Source organism: Phyllobates terribilis, unplaced genomic scaffold (genome assembly GCF_046119375.1).
Source record: "Phyllobates terribilis strain yellow unplaced genomic scaffold, ASM4611937v1 Scaffold_5__5_contigs__length_657084704, whole genome shotgun sequence".
Classification (NCBI taxonomy): domain Eukaryota; kingdom Metazoa; phylum Chordata; class Amphibia; order Anura; family Dendrobatidae; genus Phyllobates; species Phyllobates terribilis.
The window spans coordinates 18,007,671-18,024,527 of record NW_027362765.1 but is presented as its reverse complement, the minus strand read 5'-3'; the positions used below and the strand labels follow the sequence as shown (position 1 = coordinate 18,024,527).

The 16,857-nt window shown below is 44.4% G+C and overlaps 1 protein-coding gene across 1 annotated transcript in view; it reads left to right on the top strand.

Moving 5' to 3' along the window:
* The window catches only part of LOC141270843 (uncharacterized), a 187,811-nt gene that overhangs the window by 22,151 nt on the left and 148,803 nt on the right, over window positions 1–16,857 (top strand). Inside the window, exons 8-13 of the mRNA XM_073680940.1 lie at window positions 9,027–9,093; window positions 12,762–12,868; window positions 12,998–13,177; window positions 13,249–13,372; window positions 13,456–13,553; window positions 13,752–13,842. Of these exons, the coding sequence (XP_073537041.1) occupies window positions 9,027–9,093; window positions 12,762–12,868; window positions 12,998–13,177; window positions 13,249–13,372; window positions 13,456–13,553; window positions 13,752–13,842 (667 nt within the window). The remainder of the gene's footprint in view (window positions 1–9,026; window positions 9,094–12,761; window positions 12,869–12,997; window positions 13,178–13,248; window positions 13,373–13,455; window positions 13,554–13,751; window positions 13,843–16,857) is intronic.

Genomic DNA, 16,857 nt, shown 5'->3' with positions numbered 1-16,857 from the left:
GATTTTGAAATTCCTCAGGCAGCCTGGGGGTTTTCCTTAGTTGGTATAGGAACATGTCCTTCGTAGTGAAGAAATGAATGCGTGCCAAGGTATCTCTAGGCAGGGTAGGATCTACGTGTCTGGGCTTCGGTGTTCTGTGAATCCTGTCCACCATTAATTCATTAGGGGCAACCTCAGGTAATACAGCCACCAGGAAGAGTCGCATGAACTCAGAGAGATCCTTATCTGGCACTTCTTCAGGAATTCCCCAAAGCCTCACATTGTTACGTCTGGATCTATCTTCTAAGTCATAAACTTTATCAGTGACTCGAGACATCTCTTCCCTGAGTACCTCATTTTCATCTACCAAGGCATTGACCGTTCTGGCATATTCTTCCATCTTGTTTTCAATGTGGGAAATACGATCCCTAATGGAAGTAATCTCCCCTTTCATCTCCTGTAACATTTCCTGCATATCTTCCCTCATGGAGGAGCGAATTGCAGCCAGCAATTCTTGCATATCTGCCCTTGTCATTGGTGCTGTGGCCTCATTATCCCTGCTGCTGTGTTTCACATTCTCTGCTTCCCCTCCCCCTGAGGAGTGTGAAGAAGTTGCAGGGGAGGCAGGTGCCATCTTACTCATTGTTCTTGTTATTTGTCCCCTCTGGAAGAAAGCCTCCAATCTCGCCGGGGATCCTCTTTTTTTGAGACTTTCCCCTGGTCATCATGGGCCCTGGGTGTTCTGCCGCCACTGGGTGTTAGGTAATAGGCTGTAGGACGATGCTGTGTGCTGCTTTTAGCTGGTTTTAATCCTGGCTGGCTGGAGCTATGCAGTTAAGCTTCTGCTACCTTGTCTTGCAGGCCACACCCCCACGTCAGAGTGTTTCAATAGTAATGGTAGAGTTTGGAGTTGATACATAATTTTAGAAGTACTTATCATCTTAACGAGATGCGCCCTACCTAAAAAAGACAAGGGCAAATCCTGCCACGATTTCAATTGATCAGTAATTTTTTTTGATGAGGGGGGGATAATTTAATGTATATAAAGAGGATGGCAACCGGCCTACTTTTATGCCCAAATAGGTGATATGGGATGTAGCTATATTCATATCATAGAAAGATTTTTTGGGGTAGAGTTTCATTCCTTTTTCAGTTAATGGTAGCAATTCACATTTTTTAGCGTTTATTTTGAATCCAGAATATGTGGCAAAATTTTTAAGTAGATCCAAAACCAAAGGTAAATGTAGGATGGGATCCGACATGAATCAAACAAAATGATGTCGTCTGCAAAAAAAGCCGCCTGGATTGATTTTTTGTTAAATTGGATGCCTGAAAAAGTTTTAGGGTCTGATAAAATATGGACTAAGGGTTCTAGTGCCAGGTTAAAAAGTAAGGGGGATAAAGGACATCCTTGTCTCGTTCCCTGTTCAAGAGGGAAGGGAGAGGATAAAAAAGCCGGGGTATACACCTGGACTTTTGGAGACGTGTATAAATTACGAATATAATTAAAAAAAGGGCTTGACAATGACATTTTAGTTAAAACCATGTATAACCAATCCCACCTTATATTATCAAAGGCTTTTTTGGCGTCAAGGGAGATAATTGCTGTGGATCCCTTTAAATCAGGAGTAGAGTGGATTTTATTGAGCGCCAGTAATAAGTTCCTAATATTTAGCGTGGCTGAGCGACCTTTAACAAAGCCTGCTTGTGCAGGGGATATAAGGTGGGGTAGAATGGAGGCCAGTCTGTCAGCTATTATTTTAGATAAAAGCTTAATGTCGATATTTATAAGTGAAATCGGTCTGTATGAATTGGGGGATAATGGATCTTTATCTGGCTTTAGTAATAATTTGACATAAGCCATATTTGCGGAAGGGAAAATGGGATTGCCATAAATTATTTTGTTGAAGATCGGTACTAACAACGGGGACACCTCTTCCGTTAAGGATTTAAAGAAGTCAGAAGTGTATCCATCAGGTCCAGGGGCTTTGTTTGGTTTCAAATTTTTAATTGTAGTAGTAATCTCCTCCAATGAAATAGGTTTATTTAATATAGATTTATGATCCTCCGAAAATAAAGGTAATTTGACCTTATCCAAGAGTGTGTCAGAGAGGGGCAAGGTTTGTTTTGTTTTTTTATATAGGTCCTAAATCGGACCTATATAAAAAAACCAACCATTTTTATATAAATCTCATTAATTGATTTAGGGTCCGTGTGAATAACCCCATTATTATTTCTTAATTGAAAAATTCCCTGTGGCTTTCTCATACCTTTAGCTAAATTGGCCATCATCCTCCCTGGTTTGTTGCCAAACCTATGAAAGTATGCTTCTGTTTGAGATAAATGGAATTTTTCTCTCATATCTGCATATTGATTGAATTCAGATTGCTTTTGTGACCAATGTGTTTTATTAAGAGTGGAAGGATCAAGAAGAAATGTAGTGTAGGCTTGTTTCAGTTCAGAGGACAGTTCACTATATTTTTTCATAACCATTTTTTTGTGAGAAAAAGTAAATGCCAAAATTTTCCCTCTAAGTATCGCCTTGGCCGATTCCCATAATAATGTGGGGTTATCTTGGTGTGCCGAATTGTCAGATAAGCACTCTCTCCACCATATCTTGAGAGAGGAAATAAATGAGTCGTCTTTGCAAAAGTAAAATGGAAATCTCCACAAGAAGTCTGGGCCCCGAGGGAAATCCTTTGATAGTTCCAACCTTACTGGAGCATGGTCAGAAATAACAATATCATCAATTTGCACCGTTACCAATTTAGCCAACAGAGAAGAAGATACAAAAAAGTAATCATTGGCGTGTGAGAAGTGCGTATATTCTCTATTACTGGGGTTCAAAAACCTCCATGAATCAATTAATTGGCAACTAGACAAAAGAGGTGCTAGTGCTTTGTCATGCGAGGTAACCGATTGCGGAGTACCAGTAGTGTTTTTCCTATCCTCATGAACTGAAACCACCGAGTTAAAGTCTCCACCTATTATTTTGTTAGGGTTGGAGTCAAGTAAGAGTCTAGTCTCCAATTGTTTAAAAAAAGATTTGTTGCCTGTGTTAGGCGCATATACATTGTAGATAGAGAAGGTTCCACAAGATGTAGATAATGTTAATTGGATCAACCTCCCTTCTCCATCCTGCTGCTGACTTATGACCTGGTGTATAAACTGTTTATTAATAAGGATTAAGACTCCAGCCTTTCTATCTACGGACGGTGAACCATAGATACCCCCAACCCATAATTTTTTCATCCGGGGGAAATCTGCTTCAGGCAAATGCGTTTCCTGTAGAAGGGCTATGTCAGGCTTTAAACGTTTTAAATGTCTAAGGACTTTCATCCGTTTTTGGGAAGAGCGCAAACCTTTAACATTCCAAGATACGATATACATATTCAAAGACTGTAAAGATAGACATGTTTGGTGAACAGCTTACAAAATAATGATGACATGTAGTTAGAGCATGTACTAACGAGCGAAGCTCGAACATGTAAAACAAAATCAAAAAACAATATACTAAAGTTTTAAAGAACTGACCTAGCAAGAGCGTAAACATTTTTAACTGCTTGCTAGGGAAAAAACTATCTCCTGGGCTTCACTTCTGCCCGACCATGTGTGCAATATAACAGATTACATTTAAATTTAGATTCAAATTCAAAATATAACTCCCCCCTTAATTAAGGTTATTTATCAGAATTTTCTCAAGCAATTGCCTCCATAAAAGACTTTTACTCCAGCGTCACTAGGTGTATAAAAGGAGAAACTCATTAAATCAGCGATTGTTATAGCTCTGGTCTCCTTTGTCTCCTTGTTTCGTGGGTCTCATAGGGGACCGTGAACTAGAGGGAGTTTTCGCCTGGAGGGTCTGTTCAGGACTGGCCCCTGGGCCTAGGAGACTGTTGACAAAAGAATCTGCCTTATCAGGTGAGATAAATTCCCGGAAAGAGCCATCAGTGTCTTTCAGGCGTAGAGTAGCCGGGTAGCGGAGTTGAAAGCGGATTTTTTCTTTGTGCAGTCTGGTGCATAAAGCGCTGAAGGACTTTTCCTGGTTACTTCAATTGAGTAGTCTTCGAAAAGCAGGATTTTATGGCCTTGAATGATCAATGGGTGGTTTAGTTGTTTGTAAGCTAGGATAATGTCAGCTTTATCATTGAAATCCAAAAATTTCATAATGACCTGTCTTGGCCTGGTAGTATTGTGGGCTCCAGAGACAGAGGGTGGAGGACCAATTCTGTGGACCCTTTATACCTTCAGATAATTTTAGGGCTTTTGGAACTTCGTTCTCACATAGGGGCTTCAGAGTGTTCTGATGATACGATTCAGGTAGACCCACCAAACGCAGGTTGCTTCTGCGAGTGCGGTTCTCAAGGTCATCTATACAGTCTCTCAGAATTGAGTTTTCACGAACCATAGCCATTATTTTGGAGTGGTCCTCATTTGAATCATCTTCAATGTTTGATACTCATGATTCTAGCTCAGTGAGCTGTTCGGCTTGTTCTTCCTGTCTGGCCTGAAGATCCATCAAGGCAGTATTTAATGTGGATTGAATTATGATTTTGATTTCAGGAAGTAGCCTAGCAGTGACCTCAGCTGCTAATTCCGAAGGGTCCATTTGTGATTCCCCTTTTCTTAAAGTAGAATTGCGGGGTGTTTTAGGGGGTTGACGTAGATCCCCTCCATCTTCAAGATGGACACGCTGTTCCTCTTGGTCTAGGGTAGGAGCCATATTATGAAGATTGGAGAAGTCAGAATGATTGGAAAAGGAAGATTGTTTTTGCCCGCTACGGAGAAGGTAGCGGTCCATATAGGCCAAAGATATTTTTCGAAGACGACCTTCAGCTGTGTGAAAATTACAAAAAATTTCTGAGCTGCGGGATCAAAAATCAGGAACTTGGAGGTGATGTACAGGGTGGGAGAACATGAGCAGGTAAACAGAGATCACATGGTCGGCGCCAGAACCGGAAGACTCACAGAATCATGGTTTGTAGATAGTGGTTACTTCATGATAAGGAATGGAGGGGACACCAGAGCCGGTTGTCTAATGTCCAGTAATAAACTGCGTATGTGAGGTCAAGTCAGGTTATTAGATGACCAAGGAGAGTTGGGCGGCACAATAGGAACAGTGATTGAACTGAGACCGCAACATCTCAGTGGGCCTCAAGATGGCGCCCCTGGCTAGCAGAGAATCCTGTCAGGGGAGTGCAGCAGGAGCGGAGACAGGCTCCGGCGATGCGTCTCCTCGTGTCCAAGATGGCGGGCGCGCACAGGCCAGGATTCCGTCTTTTGCCTGAGGCTCCGGTATCACACGCCGGAGAGTACTGGTGGGACCCGGGAGAACTCTCCTGCAGGCTCTGAAAGGTCAGCAGACCGGAGGAAAAGCAAAAAGGAGCCTGAAATTCCCTTTAAGATAAGGCTCAGCAGGAGCTCTTCCAAGACACGTCTTGCTCCCTCAGCTTCCGGGGGCGGTCCTCTTTTTTTAATGTTTCTTAAAGCCCTAAAGTTGCCATTTGAAATGACTTTAGTTTTGTGCCATGTCTGTGATCTGCTTTTTTTCAACAACATTAAACAACTGTATGAACGTCCTCCGAGCCCGGTGATTCCATAATTTTTGCCAGGGGTTGTACAACAAGGTATCTAATTACAGAGTTGTCTCAGCATTCCTGGTGTTTGTTCTTTTCTGCTTCCACATTCCTGCAACAAGGTTCCAGATTGCCTACACATCTCTGCTGTTCTGGTCCTGTCAGCTGTCCTGGCTCTGCTGTATCTTGTGACTCCAGCTCCTCTTTTCCATCTTGCATATCCAACTTCATTGGTCCTTCTTTAACCACATGCAGTCCAGCCCATTGCATCGCTGCATCCAATTTATGCTGCTTACACTGACCTACAATTTAAAGAATCGACCTCTCTAGGTGAGCCTGAAACTCCATGATTACCATTTTCCTATTTTTTTTTATGAAAATTGCCAATATATAGTGTATATGTTTTGTATACTATTTTTATACATTTATAAATAAAAAAGTGATACTGAACGGTTTAATGTAAATGACATAAGGTGTACGGTTTTATAACTATTTTATGTGTGGATGATCTGTATGTATTCTGATAATGCTTTAATGTGTGTTAAGATAGTGACAGCATAGGAATGGGATTAAGAAATAGTTAATATAGATAGCAATGGGAAGTGCAGTGGAGGGCACTGTAGTTCAGGAAGTTAGATGGGTCCACTACAGAAGTAGTTAATATGTTTAGAGAACTCACCCCAGTTGGGAGGGGTAGGAGTAGATAAAAGAGGGCCACTTCCTGTTTTTTTTAGTTAGACATAGATAGATGCAGAGTTAAGATATTGAGAGACTAGATGAAAGGCAGATTAGAGGGCTGATTAGCACGGAAGAGTACAGGACTTTTGGAAGCAGCATGAGGGCGGTTCCCACTAATTTCGGCAGTCCTTCCCAGGATATCTGGGGCCTACGGCCTGAATTAGATATGGAAGCAAGTACCTTATTCACCTTCTAGAAGGGGAAGCCGGATGGGAAACTGAGTCAGAGAAGTGGGCCACAAAGCATGGGAGTTGCAGAGTCGGATAAAGAGTCTCAGGTGCCAGAGGTGCCATTAAACAAAGGGAGAGCCCAGGCTGAACAAACGGACAGAGTGGAAACATACTGTGCTGTAACTGCCATTGAATACTAGATGTTAAGTAGGATTAAACTGTTTAAAAAGGACAAAGAGCCTGTTTTTGACTGTGTGGATGCATCCGGATCCAGAATCATAGAGCAAGCAGAGTCTTCAGAACCAATAGTGAGTGTTATCCACTTTACACAGACCACATGACAGATGGGACATTATTTATTTGTGGGGTGCCAGTGTGTGGGAACACAACAGCCCCTCGCCCATGACTGCCGCCATACACACACATCTCTGCTACATTCACATCATACACACACAGGTCTGCTGCATTCACACCATGCATACAGCTGTACTACATTCACAACATACACACGTAGCTCCGCTACATCCACATCATACACACGGTTGTACTACATCCACAAAATACACACACAGCTCTGTTACATCCACATCATACACACAGCTCTGCTACATCCACATCATACACACAGTTGTACTACATCCACAACATACACACACAGCTCTGCTACATTCACATCATACACACACAGGTCTGCTGCATTCACACCATGCATACAGCTGTACTACATTCACAACATACACACACAGCTCTGTTACATCCACATCATACACACAGCTCTGTTACATCCACATCATACACACAGCTCTGCTACATCCACACAGCTCTGCTACATCCACATCATAAATACGGCTGTACTACATTCACAACATACACACACAGCTCTGTTACATCCACATCATACACACTGCTCTGCTACATCCACATCATACACACGGTTGTATTACATCCACAACATACACACACAGCTCTGCTGCATTCACATCATACATACAGCTGTACTACATTCACAACATACACACACAGCTCTGCTACATCCACATCATACACACGATTGTACTACATCCACAACATACACACACAGCTCTGCTACATCCACATTATACACACGATTGTACTAGATCCACAACATACACACACAGCTCTGTTACATCCACAACATACACACAGCTCTGCTACATCCATATCATACACACAGCTCTGCTACATCCACAACATACACACAGTTCTGCTACATCCGCATCATACATAGGGCTGTACTAAATTCACAACATGCACACACAGCTCTGCTACATCTACATCATACATACGGTTGTATTACATCCACAACATACACACACATCTCTGCTACATTCACATCATACACACACAGGTCTGCTGCATTCACATCATACGTACGTACACGCACGGCTCCGCTCCGTACGCCTCGTACACGCACGGCTCCGCTCCGTACACCTCGTACACACTCGGCTCCACACCGTACACCTCGTACACCCGCGGCTCCGCTCCGTACACCTCGTACACCCGCGGCTCCGCTCCGTACACCTCGTACACCCGCGGCTCCGCTCCGTACACCTCGTACACCCGCGGCTCCGCTCCGTACACCTCGTACACCCGCGGCTCCGCTCCGTACACCTCGTACACACGCGGCTCCGCTCCGTACACCTCGTACACACGCGGCTCCGCTCCGTACACCTCGTACACACGCGGCTCCGCTCCGTACACCTCGTACACACGCGGCTCCGCTCCGTACACCTCGTACACACGCGGCTCCGCTCCGTACACCTCGTACACACGCGGCTCCGCTCCGTACACCTCGTACACACGCGGCTCCGCTCCGTACACCTCGTACACACGCGGCTCCGCTCCGTACACCTCGTACACACGCGGCTCCGCTCCGTACACCTCGTACACACGCGGCTCCGCTCCGTACACCTCGTACACACGCGGCTCCGCTCCGTACACCTCGTACACACGCGGCTCCGCTCCGTACACCTCGCACACACGCGGCTCCGCTCCGTACACCTCGTACACACGCGGCTCCGCTCCGTACACCTCGTACACACGCGGCTCCGCTCCGTACACCTCGTACACACGCGGCTCCGCTCCGTACACCTCGCACACACGCGGCTCCGCTCCGTACACCTCGCACACACGCGGCTCCGCTCCGTACACCTCGTACACACGCGGCTCCGCTCCGTACACCTCGTACACACGCGGCTCTGCTCCGTACACCTCGTACACACGGCTCCGCTCCGTACGCCTCGTACACACACGGCTCCGCTCCGTACACCTCGTACACACGCGGCTCCGCTCCGTACACCTCGTACACACGCGGCTCTGCTCCGTACACCTCGTACACACGCGGCTCTGCTCCGTACACCTCGTACACACGCGGCTCTGCTCCGTACACCTCGTACACACACGTCTCTGCTACATCCACACTGTAAACCCCTCCTGACCCCACACATAAACTTCCCCTCATCCAGCACCATGACAACCAGCACAGCAGAGTCCTGCATCCACTGAGGCCCCTGATCATGTGACCCCTGACTCCTCCCCTCCTGTGACCTCATCACAGGTCCTGTGCGCACAGAACAGCCATATATGTGGTGGCGGCTCTGCAGGTGGAGGTATGTGGAGACCCCCTTTATTCTCTATCAGGATTAGTGAATCCCAGTTTTGCCTCAGACACAGAGATTGGTCTGGAGATCACATGAGGGAACGTCTCACTGGTCCTACTCCTGTGATTATGGTAGAGAGTGGCATATTTTACGGTAGCCGGACCCCTCTAGTCTTTATTCTCGGTACACTAACAGCCAGTGGCGTTTATAGAAATCACAGGGTCCCATAGCAAAAGGCCTAATTGGGCCCCGACCCCTCTACGCACACCCCAAAAAGAAATATCCGTGGAGTAGACTGGGTCATACCTCCTAACTGTTAAAATGAAGGAGAGTACATGATTGTGGCAGGTAGTCAGTAATTATGCCAATATTGAAGCCTGTTAGTCTTCTCACCCACTGCTATACCCCTTTCCAGGCCTTCTAGAGTATAAGACCCTCAAAAATACTTCATGATGCCACCATAGTGAACTCCCTCACGATTTCACCCCAATCCCTTCCAACACACAGTATGATGATATCACAGTGCCCTCCATAAATTATGATGCTACTGCAGGAACCCCAACACAGTATGAAGTGCTCCCCACACAATATAGTGGTTCCACAGCTCTCCTATATAGCATAATGACCCCACAGTCCCCTGTACACAGCATGATGGTCCGCACTGGCATCACAGCGTGTCACACAGTATTATGTCTCCCACACAATATGATGTCCTCCACAGATCCCACAAAGTATGAGGGCCCTAAGGCTATGTGCCCACGATGCAGAAATGAAGCAGAAAATTTCTGCTTCATTTCTGCATCTCCTTGCCCGGAAAAACGCGTGCGGAATTTGACGCGCATTTTGCACATGCGGAATTGCCATGCGTTTTCTAATGTATTGTAGATAGCAGTTCCGCATGCGTAAATGCACAAATAATGGACATGCTGCGGATTTTTCCGCACATCAAAAACGCTGCGGAAAATTCCGCAGCATGGGCATTGAAAGTGCAGAATTTCATTGGGGACCATGGGGGAAGGATTACCAAGCGTTTCCCAAGCGTTTACGCTGCAAAAATTCCGCAGCATAAACGCTTGAAAAACGCATCGTGGGCATGGACCCTAACAACACCTTTACACAGTATGAGGGAATAAGAGATTCTACTGCACCATTATACTTAATGGAATCTGGATCACATTGATGCAGATTCCGTAGAAATTGTGATGACAGATTGGGAACATGCCACATGGGCACCATAGTGGCTGCTTTGTCTGCCGCTATGAAATGCATGCCTCTGCCAACCGCTCAATGTTTAAATGATTTGGTAGTAGAACCAGTGGTGTGGCCATTTCTCCAGTGTCCCAAAAGCCATTTGCCAACATGTCAACACCAAGCATTATGTTGCACGTGTGCGCAGCCTGTGTGGCTTAAACGTGCTACCATTGCCTGATGCGTTTCTGGACTGCTTCTCCCATCGAGCACAGCTGGGACATCATTGGTCGGCAATGGCAAAGGGAGCTGCCAGCAGCAGATTTTGATGATTTAATTTTCATTCAACGCTGCAAAATATTCCTCAGACAACCATTAATAACCTCACTGATAGCAGCGAAGGCTGGAATTTTTGATTTTTTTTCATCATTTGAGTATCAACTTTTCCTTCGTAGTGTTGTAATTTCAATGTTGAGTGTTATTGTAATGTTTCCCTTTTAGGCCTCTGTAGAATATTATAATTTTATTCTGCACATGTTCTGGCTATAAAAAAAAAAGATCTGGAAGTAAAAATCCACCCAAGACTCAACCTGCTCCCATGAGTTGCATTAAGTTCTTCTTCCCTCTTGTAGCTGGCTAATGGGTATAGGAGGCTCAATGATCGCACCACCTGACTTCCTCTGCGTATTTCCGACTTCCAGTTGGCCACGGGCCTAAAACAGGTTGTGGTTTCTCGGACTAAGTGGTTGCACATGTCATGTAATTGTATGTGGACCATTGATTCGCAGAAAGGAAGGACACTTACATCGCTTCACAGAATATCATTAAAGGGGTTGTCCACTACTTTTACATTGATGCCCTATACGTAGGATAGGGCATCAATGTATGATCGACCGGGGTCCCGCACGCGGCACCCCTGCCGATCAGCTGTTATCGGTGCCAGTGGCTGTAAGTGCTCACCTGCGCGGCTCCACCGTCAAGTGGTGGTGGCCGCCGCGGTGTACTGCACATCTGCCTCCTATTCAATTGAATGGGAGGCTGATGTGCAGTACACTGCGGCGGCCACTACCACTTGATGGCGGAGCCCCGCAGGTGAGCACTTCCGGCCGGCGGCCGCCGCCACCGATAACAGCTTATCAGTGGGGGTGCCGCTTGCGGGATCCCAGTCGATCATACATTGATGCCCTATCCTACGTATAGGGCATCAATGTAAAAGTAGTGGACAACTTCTTTAAGTGGCTTCTTGCTGTCTTTCGGAAACACAGACCTCACATGGATGTAAAACACTGATATGTGTATAAAGTATGGCACATTGAATTGTGATGGGAATGTATCATCAGAAAATGACTTATTAACCCATTCCTAACACCTACATCACCTTTTGAGTGCACGTTTGTGGGATTGACTCAGTAGCTCGGCCCGCTGCACACCTGGCAAGTGCTGGCTGTGTTGCACAGCTGGCATCTGCATGTAACAGATAACTCCAATCACAGATATTTAAATACTTAAAGGGACTCTGTCAGCACAGATTGACTGTTCAAACTAAGAACAGGTGCTTGTTGCACCCTTGGCGTGGCCAAACAGTTTAGTGCACCTACCTACCTATTTGTTTTTCATCTATCTCTGCCCTTCTCTGGCTCTATACAGTCCGAGCTGTCAATCAAAGAAGATGAGGGTCGAGATAGAGGAAAAACAAGTAGGTGGGAAGGTGCATGTAAATGTTTGGTTATGCCAAGGGTGCACGGAGTACTTGGTTTGAACAGTCATTCTGCACTGACAGACTCTTTTTAGATGCCCCTGTCTGTTAAGTGGTGAGATTGCGTGTAACGTTCCTCATACTAGAAAAAATACATATTTTTGTCCTACCAGACATTAGACACTTAGCTCCACCTTGCAGGTTAGAATTGTAAAAAAAATTTTTACGGCACCGAAAAATGGAAGACTGCACAATAAAACGTATTAGTTTCCCTTAACATAACTCAGGATTTGATCAGTATCACAGGGAAGACAAGTTTCAGGTTAGTGCCCAATTGGTTTCACTTTTTGGCTTTGTCAGTGGTCAGATGTGGAATCCACGTTCTAAGAACTGAGGAAAGTTTGGCCTGAATGCTGTAAGCTAAGAGTGAACCAACCAAGAAGAAAGTGTTTGTTTTTCTTGAACTCTTTCAACTCTTTCGCTAGAGTTACCGTATAAGACCTCATCTCTCCAGAACTCATCGGGGACTGGTGAGATGCAGATGAACCGGTACCATATCAATAAAGACTCTTGTGCTGAATATTGAGATGTTTGTATTATTAAGTATCCCAAAAATTATCTGAATTGATTTATAATTCCCGTAATTCCAACTAAAAGAACAAAAATATTCTCTGTCTGACCTCTAGATGTATAAAGTGTTCCATTATCGCTTTATACCAGCATCAAAACTAATTGTATTTTTGTACGTGGTGTTTTGTATGTTTTTACAATAGATCATGTATTTTTCATTTAGGTTTCTACAATCTTTCTGGTAAGTCAAGGATGGATAGGGACAGGGACAAGATGGCGGAGAGGATATTACACCTCACCCTAGAGATCCTCTTCCGGCTTACTGGAGAGGTGAGAGATTCTGATTACACCATATTACATTATTCTTATCTATGGGAATAACAGATGGACAGTACTGGAGAGGTGAGGACTCTGGAAATGTCTGGAGTGAGATTTATTAATGTGTCTCTCCATAACCAGGATTACACAGTAGTGAAGAAGACCTCTAGTGGGCACTGTCAGGACCCTGTGTCTGAGGGATGGGGAAGACCCCTGAGCCCAATCACCGGGCCTCCACCTCACCCCCTGATACAGGAGGACATCAATGACCAGAAGATCCTAGAACTCACCTACAAGATGATTGAGCTGCTGACTGGAGAGGTGACTGCTGGGACATTATACAGTAACGCTATGAAGGGATCCGGGGATGACGGTATCATTGTATGTGTCAGGTTCCTTTGAGGTGTCAGGATGTCGCAGTCTATTTCTCCATTGAGGAGTGGGAGTATTTAGAAGGACACAAAGATCTGTACAAGGACGTCATGATGGAGGTTCCCCAGCCCCTCACATCACCAGGTAATAGACAGGAATAAATACACATGGCCTATAATTATCTGTATGTAAAGAATGAATTCAGTCCCTATATATATTTCCTCCAGTTCAATCCAGTAAGAGGACAACACCAAAGAGATGTCCCCGTCCTCTTCTTCCACAGGACTGTAAACAAGAAGGTCCCAATGTTCCTCAGGATCATCAGGTAGATGTAGAGAAGGTGTCATGAGATCTCCCCTATGATGTGTAGACTGCTGTGAAGGTCTTGTGTTCAGTCTTGTTTTATCCAACAGTATTATATGTTTTATACTTGTGTAATGAGAACGGTGGAGATGGCAGGATTAGAGCTGATCATAGATGTGACTTCTCCATCTGTCTGTGACTTTTACAATATTTGTTTCAGGGTGAAGATCTGACCCATATTAATACTACAGAGACATATGTGAGGGGTGATGAGCGGTGTAAAGAGGAGATTCCTTCAGATAACCGCCCAGGTGAGTAGTAACCACTAAATGCAGAGAAGTCACAGATTCTTCTCATGGGAATATATACTTTGAGGGCAGCTCCTGTGTACAGCCCCCTCTTAAGTTCATGCATTCCAAAACTTTGATCTTCTTCTTTAGAAGACATTCTTTTGTTGATTTGGAGGTCAGTTAGAGTTGTCGTGCAGAAATGTGAAATTCATCTTCAGATTTTTAGCAGAGTCCCCAAAGTTTTATTGTAAATTGGCTGATATTTGGATCTAACCAACAACATACTTACAAGGATTTCTGCAATATCACGTTAAACTCCATTAATTAATCTATATCACAAAAAGAGGAAGAAAGCCTGCTTTATTTAAACATTATAACATAGTTAAAAACATCATGGTGCTGCATAAAGAGGACACTGCTGACTCTATTGTTGTTCAAATTATAATCCAACGTAATTAAAGTGCATAAAGATATCAAGGGTACATGATTATTGCATACAGTATATGTCTTAGCAACGATACCAGCTCAAATAATTATTTCTCCATCTCCTTTAGATTAAAGTGACCAGTGCATAGTGCATAATGCATAGTGCAAACATAATTTCTTCATTGGGCTTATATAGGCCCCGTCAGTTTTTAATAAATATTTATATATCCCTGTGGCTAGTATCCAGCACATCTAATGATATGGTTATATCTTTGATTAGACCTCGTCTGATATCCTGCCTCTATCAAAGTCAATCTATATAGACTCAGCAATACCAGATAATGGTCATTGGTACTTACTTGCGGAAATGTGAGAGTACTGCCCGTGTCCTCGCGCCCCTACGCGCTTTTCGCCCTCGCTTCGTCGGCGAGATCCCTTTGCTGTGTTGCAAGCTCTTTATGGACCTTGGCTTTATTCAGTAAAATACAATTAAAAAAATGTCAGCAAAACCCTACTAGGACAGCAAAACTTTATGTGGGGTTAAAGGGAATCCTTAAGCAGGTTTTTGCAATGTAATATGAGAGCAGCATGATGTGTTGGAAGAGAGCCTTTTCCCAGCAATTTATCACTTACTGAACTAGGTTTGATAGAATTCCTGTTTTTTCTGTTCTACCAGTGGTCAGAATGCTGAGCTTTGTATAACCCCACCAAAGCCACTGATTGGCAGCTTCCTGTGTACATAGTCAGCAACTATCAATTAGTGGTGGAGGTGGTTTTGCACAGATTAGCTTGACTGGTCTGCACATGGGACCTAGTCAGGCAGGGATAATCTCCTGCTGATAAAAAAATCATTGTATTGAAACTACAGCGCACAGCCTAATATAAGAGACCTCCCTGAAATCAGGCTCTATTGCCCTATATTATGATGCTCTCAGATTACATAACAAAAACCTGCTAATAGAATCCCCTTAACTAGAATCCTTGTAAATGACAAATGACGGTAGCTGTGTACTGACTAATATGTAATATGAGTGTAAATGTGGATAATTCTGAACACAACCACATTCCCAATTATAAGAGGGTGTTCACACTTATACAACCTCATTATTTTATTTTCCCTTTCAAAATAATTTGTTTGTTTTTTATGGACTTGCATAGTTTATGGGTGACATTAAAGATGGAAAAGAGATTTTTTTTACATGACAAAAGCTGTGTAGGGATTCAAGCTTTCTGGCAGGCATTTGGGTACACACAGACACTTGGTTCTTAAGTAGAACAGTCTTAAGGCCCCGTCACACTTAGTGACGCTACAGCTGCGTCGCTATGTGATCGCTGGTGAGCTGTCAAACAGGCAGGCTCACCAGCGATCAGGGGAGCAGCGACATCTTTCCACGATGTCCTACTCCTGGTTACCAGCCTGCTTCTTGGTAACCATGATAAACAGCGGGTTACTAGGGGCACACGCGCAGTTAGTAACCCGCTGTTTATCATGGTTACCACTCTGCTACGGTGAGCGTAACCTCCCGCTCACCGTACCAGAGTGGTAACCATGATAAACAGCGTATTACTAGGTGCGCGTGTGCCCCTAGTAACCCGCTGTTTATCATGGTTACCAGCCTGATCTCTGGTCCCACTGGTCACACACAGCGATGTGTGCTGACCAGCGGGAGGGCAACGACCAAAAAATGGTCCAGAACATTCTGCAGCGATCAGCGACCTCACAGCAGGGGCCTGATCGCTGCAAAGTGTCACACATAGCGACATCGCTGGTGAGGTCGCTGTTGCGTCACCAAAACCGTGACTCAGCAGCGATCTCGCTATGTGAGACGGGGGCTTTAGGTTTATTATCCATCATAAACTTTAACAGCGCTCAAATGAAATAAAGCCTTTTCCCAGCTTAAACTAATAACAACAAAAACAGTCATTCTACTGGGTAGGCAAAGATACAATACATTCTCATCCATGCAGCAATACAGGCACTGTTTTTTGCTTAGTTTGGTCAGCAATCATGGTCACTCTCCAACTCCAACACATCAGACACACCTGAGCCAACTCAGCTGCCTTTTATAGGACCTGCAAGACCTGGGCTGGTGTTTATGGGCACAACCTTTCCCACCCAAGCTCTTTTGGTCGTTCCTAAATCCCGGACCCAAAATCCGATCCATTAAAATTTTTCTCAGTAGCCTATTGTTACTGGAGCACTCTATTCCGGCAACTATATCACCAAGGCCAGGCACCTCGGTGACACATACTTTAACTCCTGCTTCCCTACACAGTATACATAATATACACACACACACACAGTACAGACCAAAAGTTTGGACACACCTCATTTAAAGATTTTTCTGTATTTTCATGACTATGAAAATTGTACATTCACACTGAAGGCATCAAAACTATGAATTAACACATGTGGAATTATATACTTAATAAAAAAGTGTGAAACAACTGAAAATATTTCTTATATTCTAGGTTTTTCAAAGTAGCCACCTTTTGCTTTGATGACTGCTTTGCACACTCTTGGCATTCTCTTGATGAGCTTCAAGAGGTAGTCACCGGAAATGGTATTCCAACAATCTTGAAGGAGTTCCCAGAGATGCTTAGCACTTG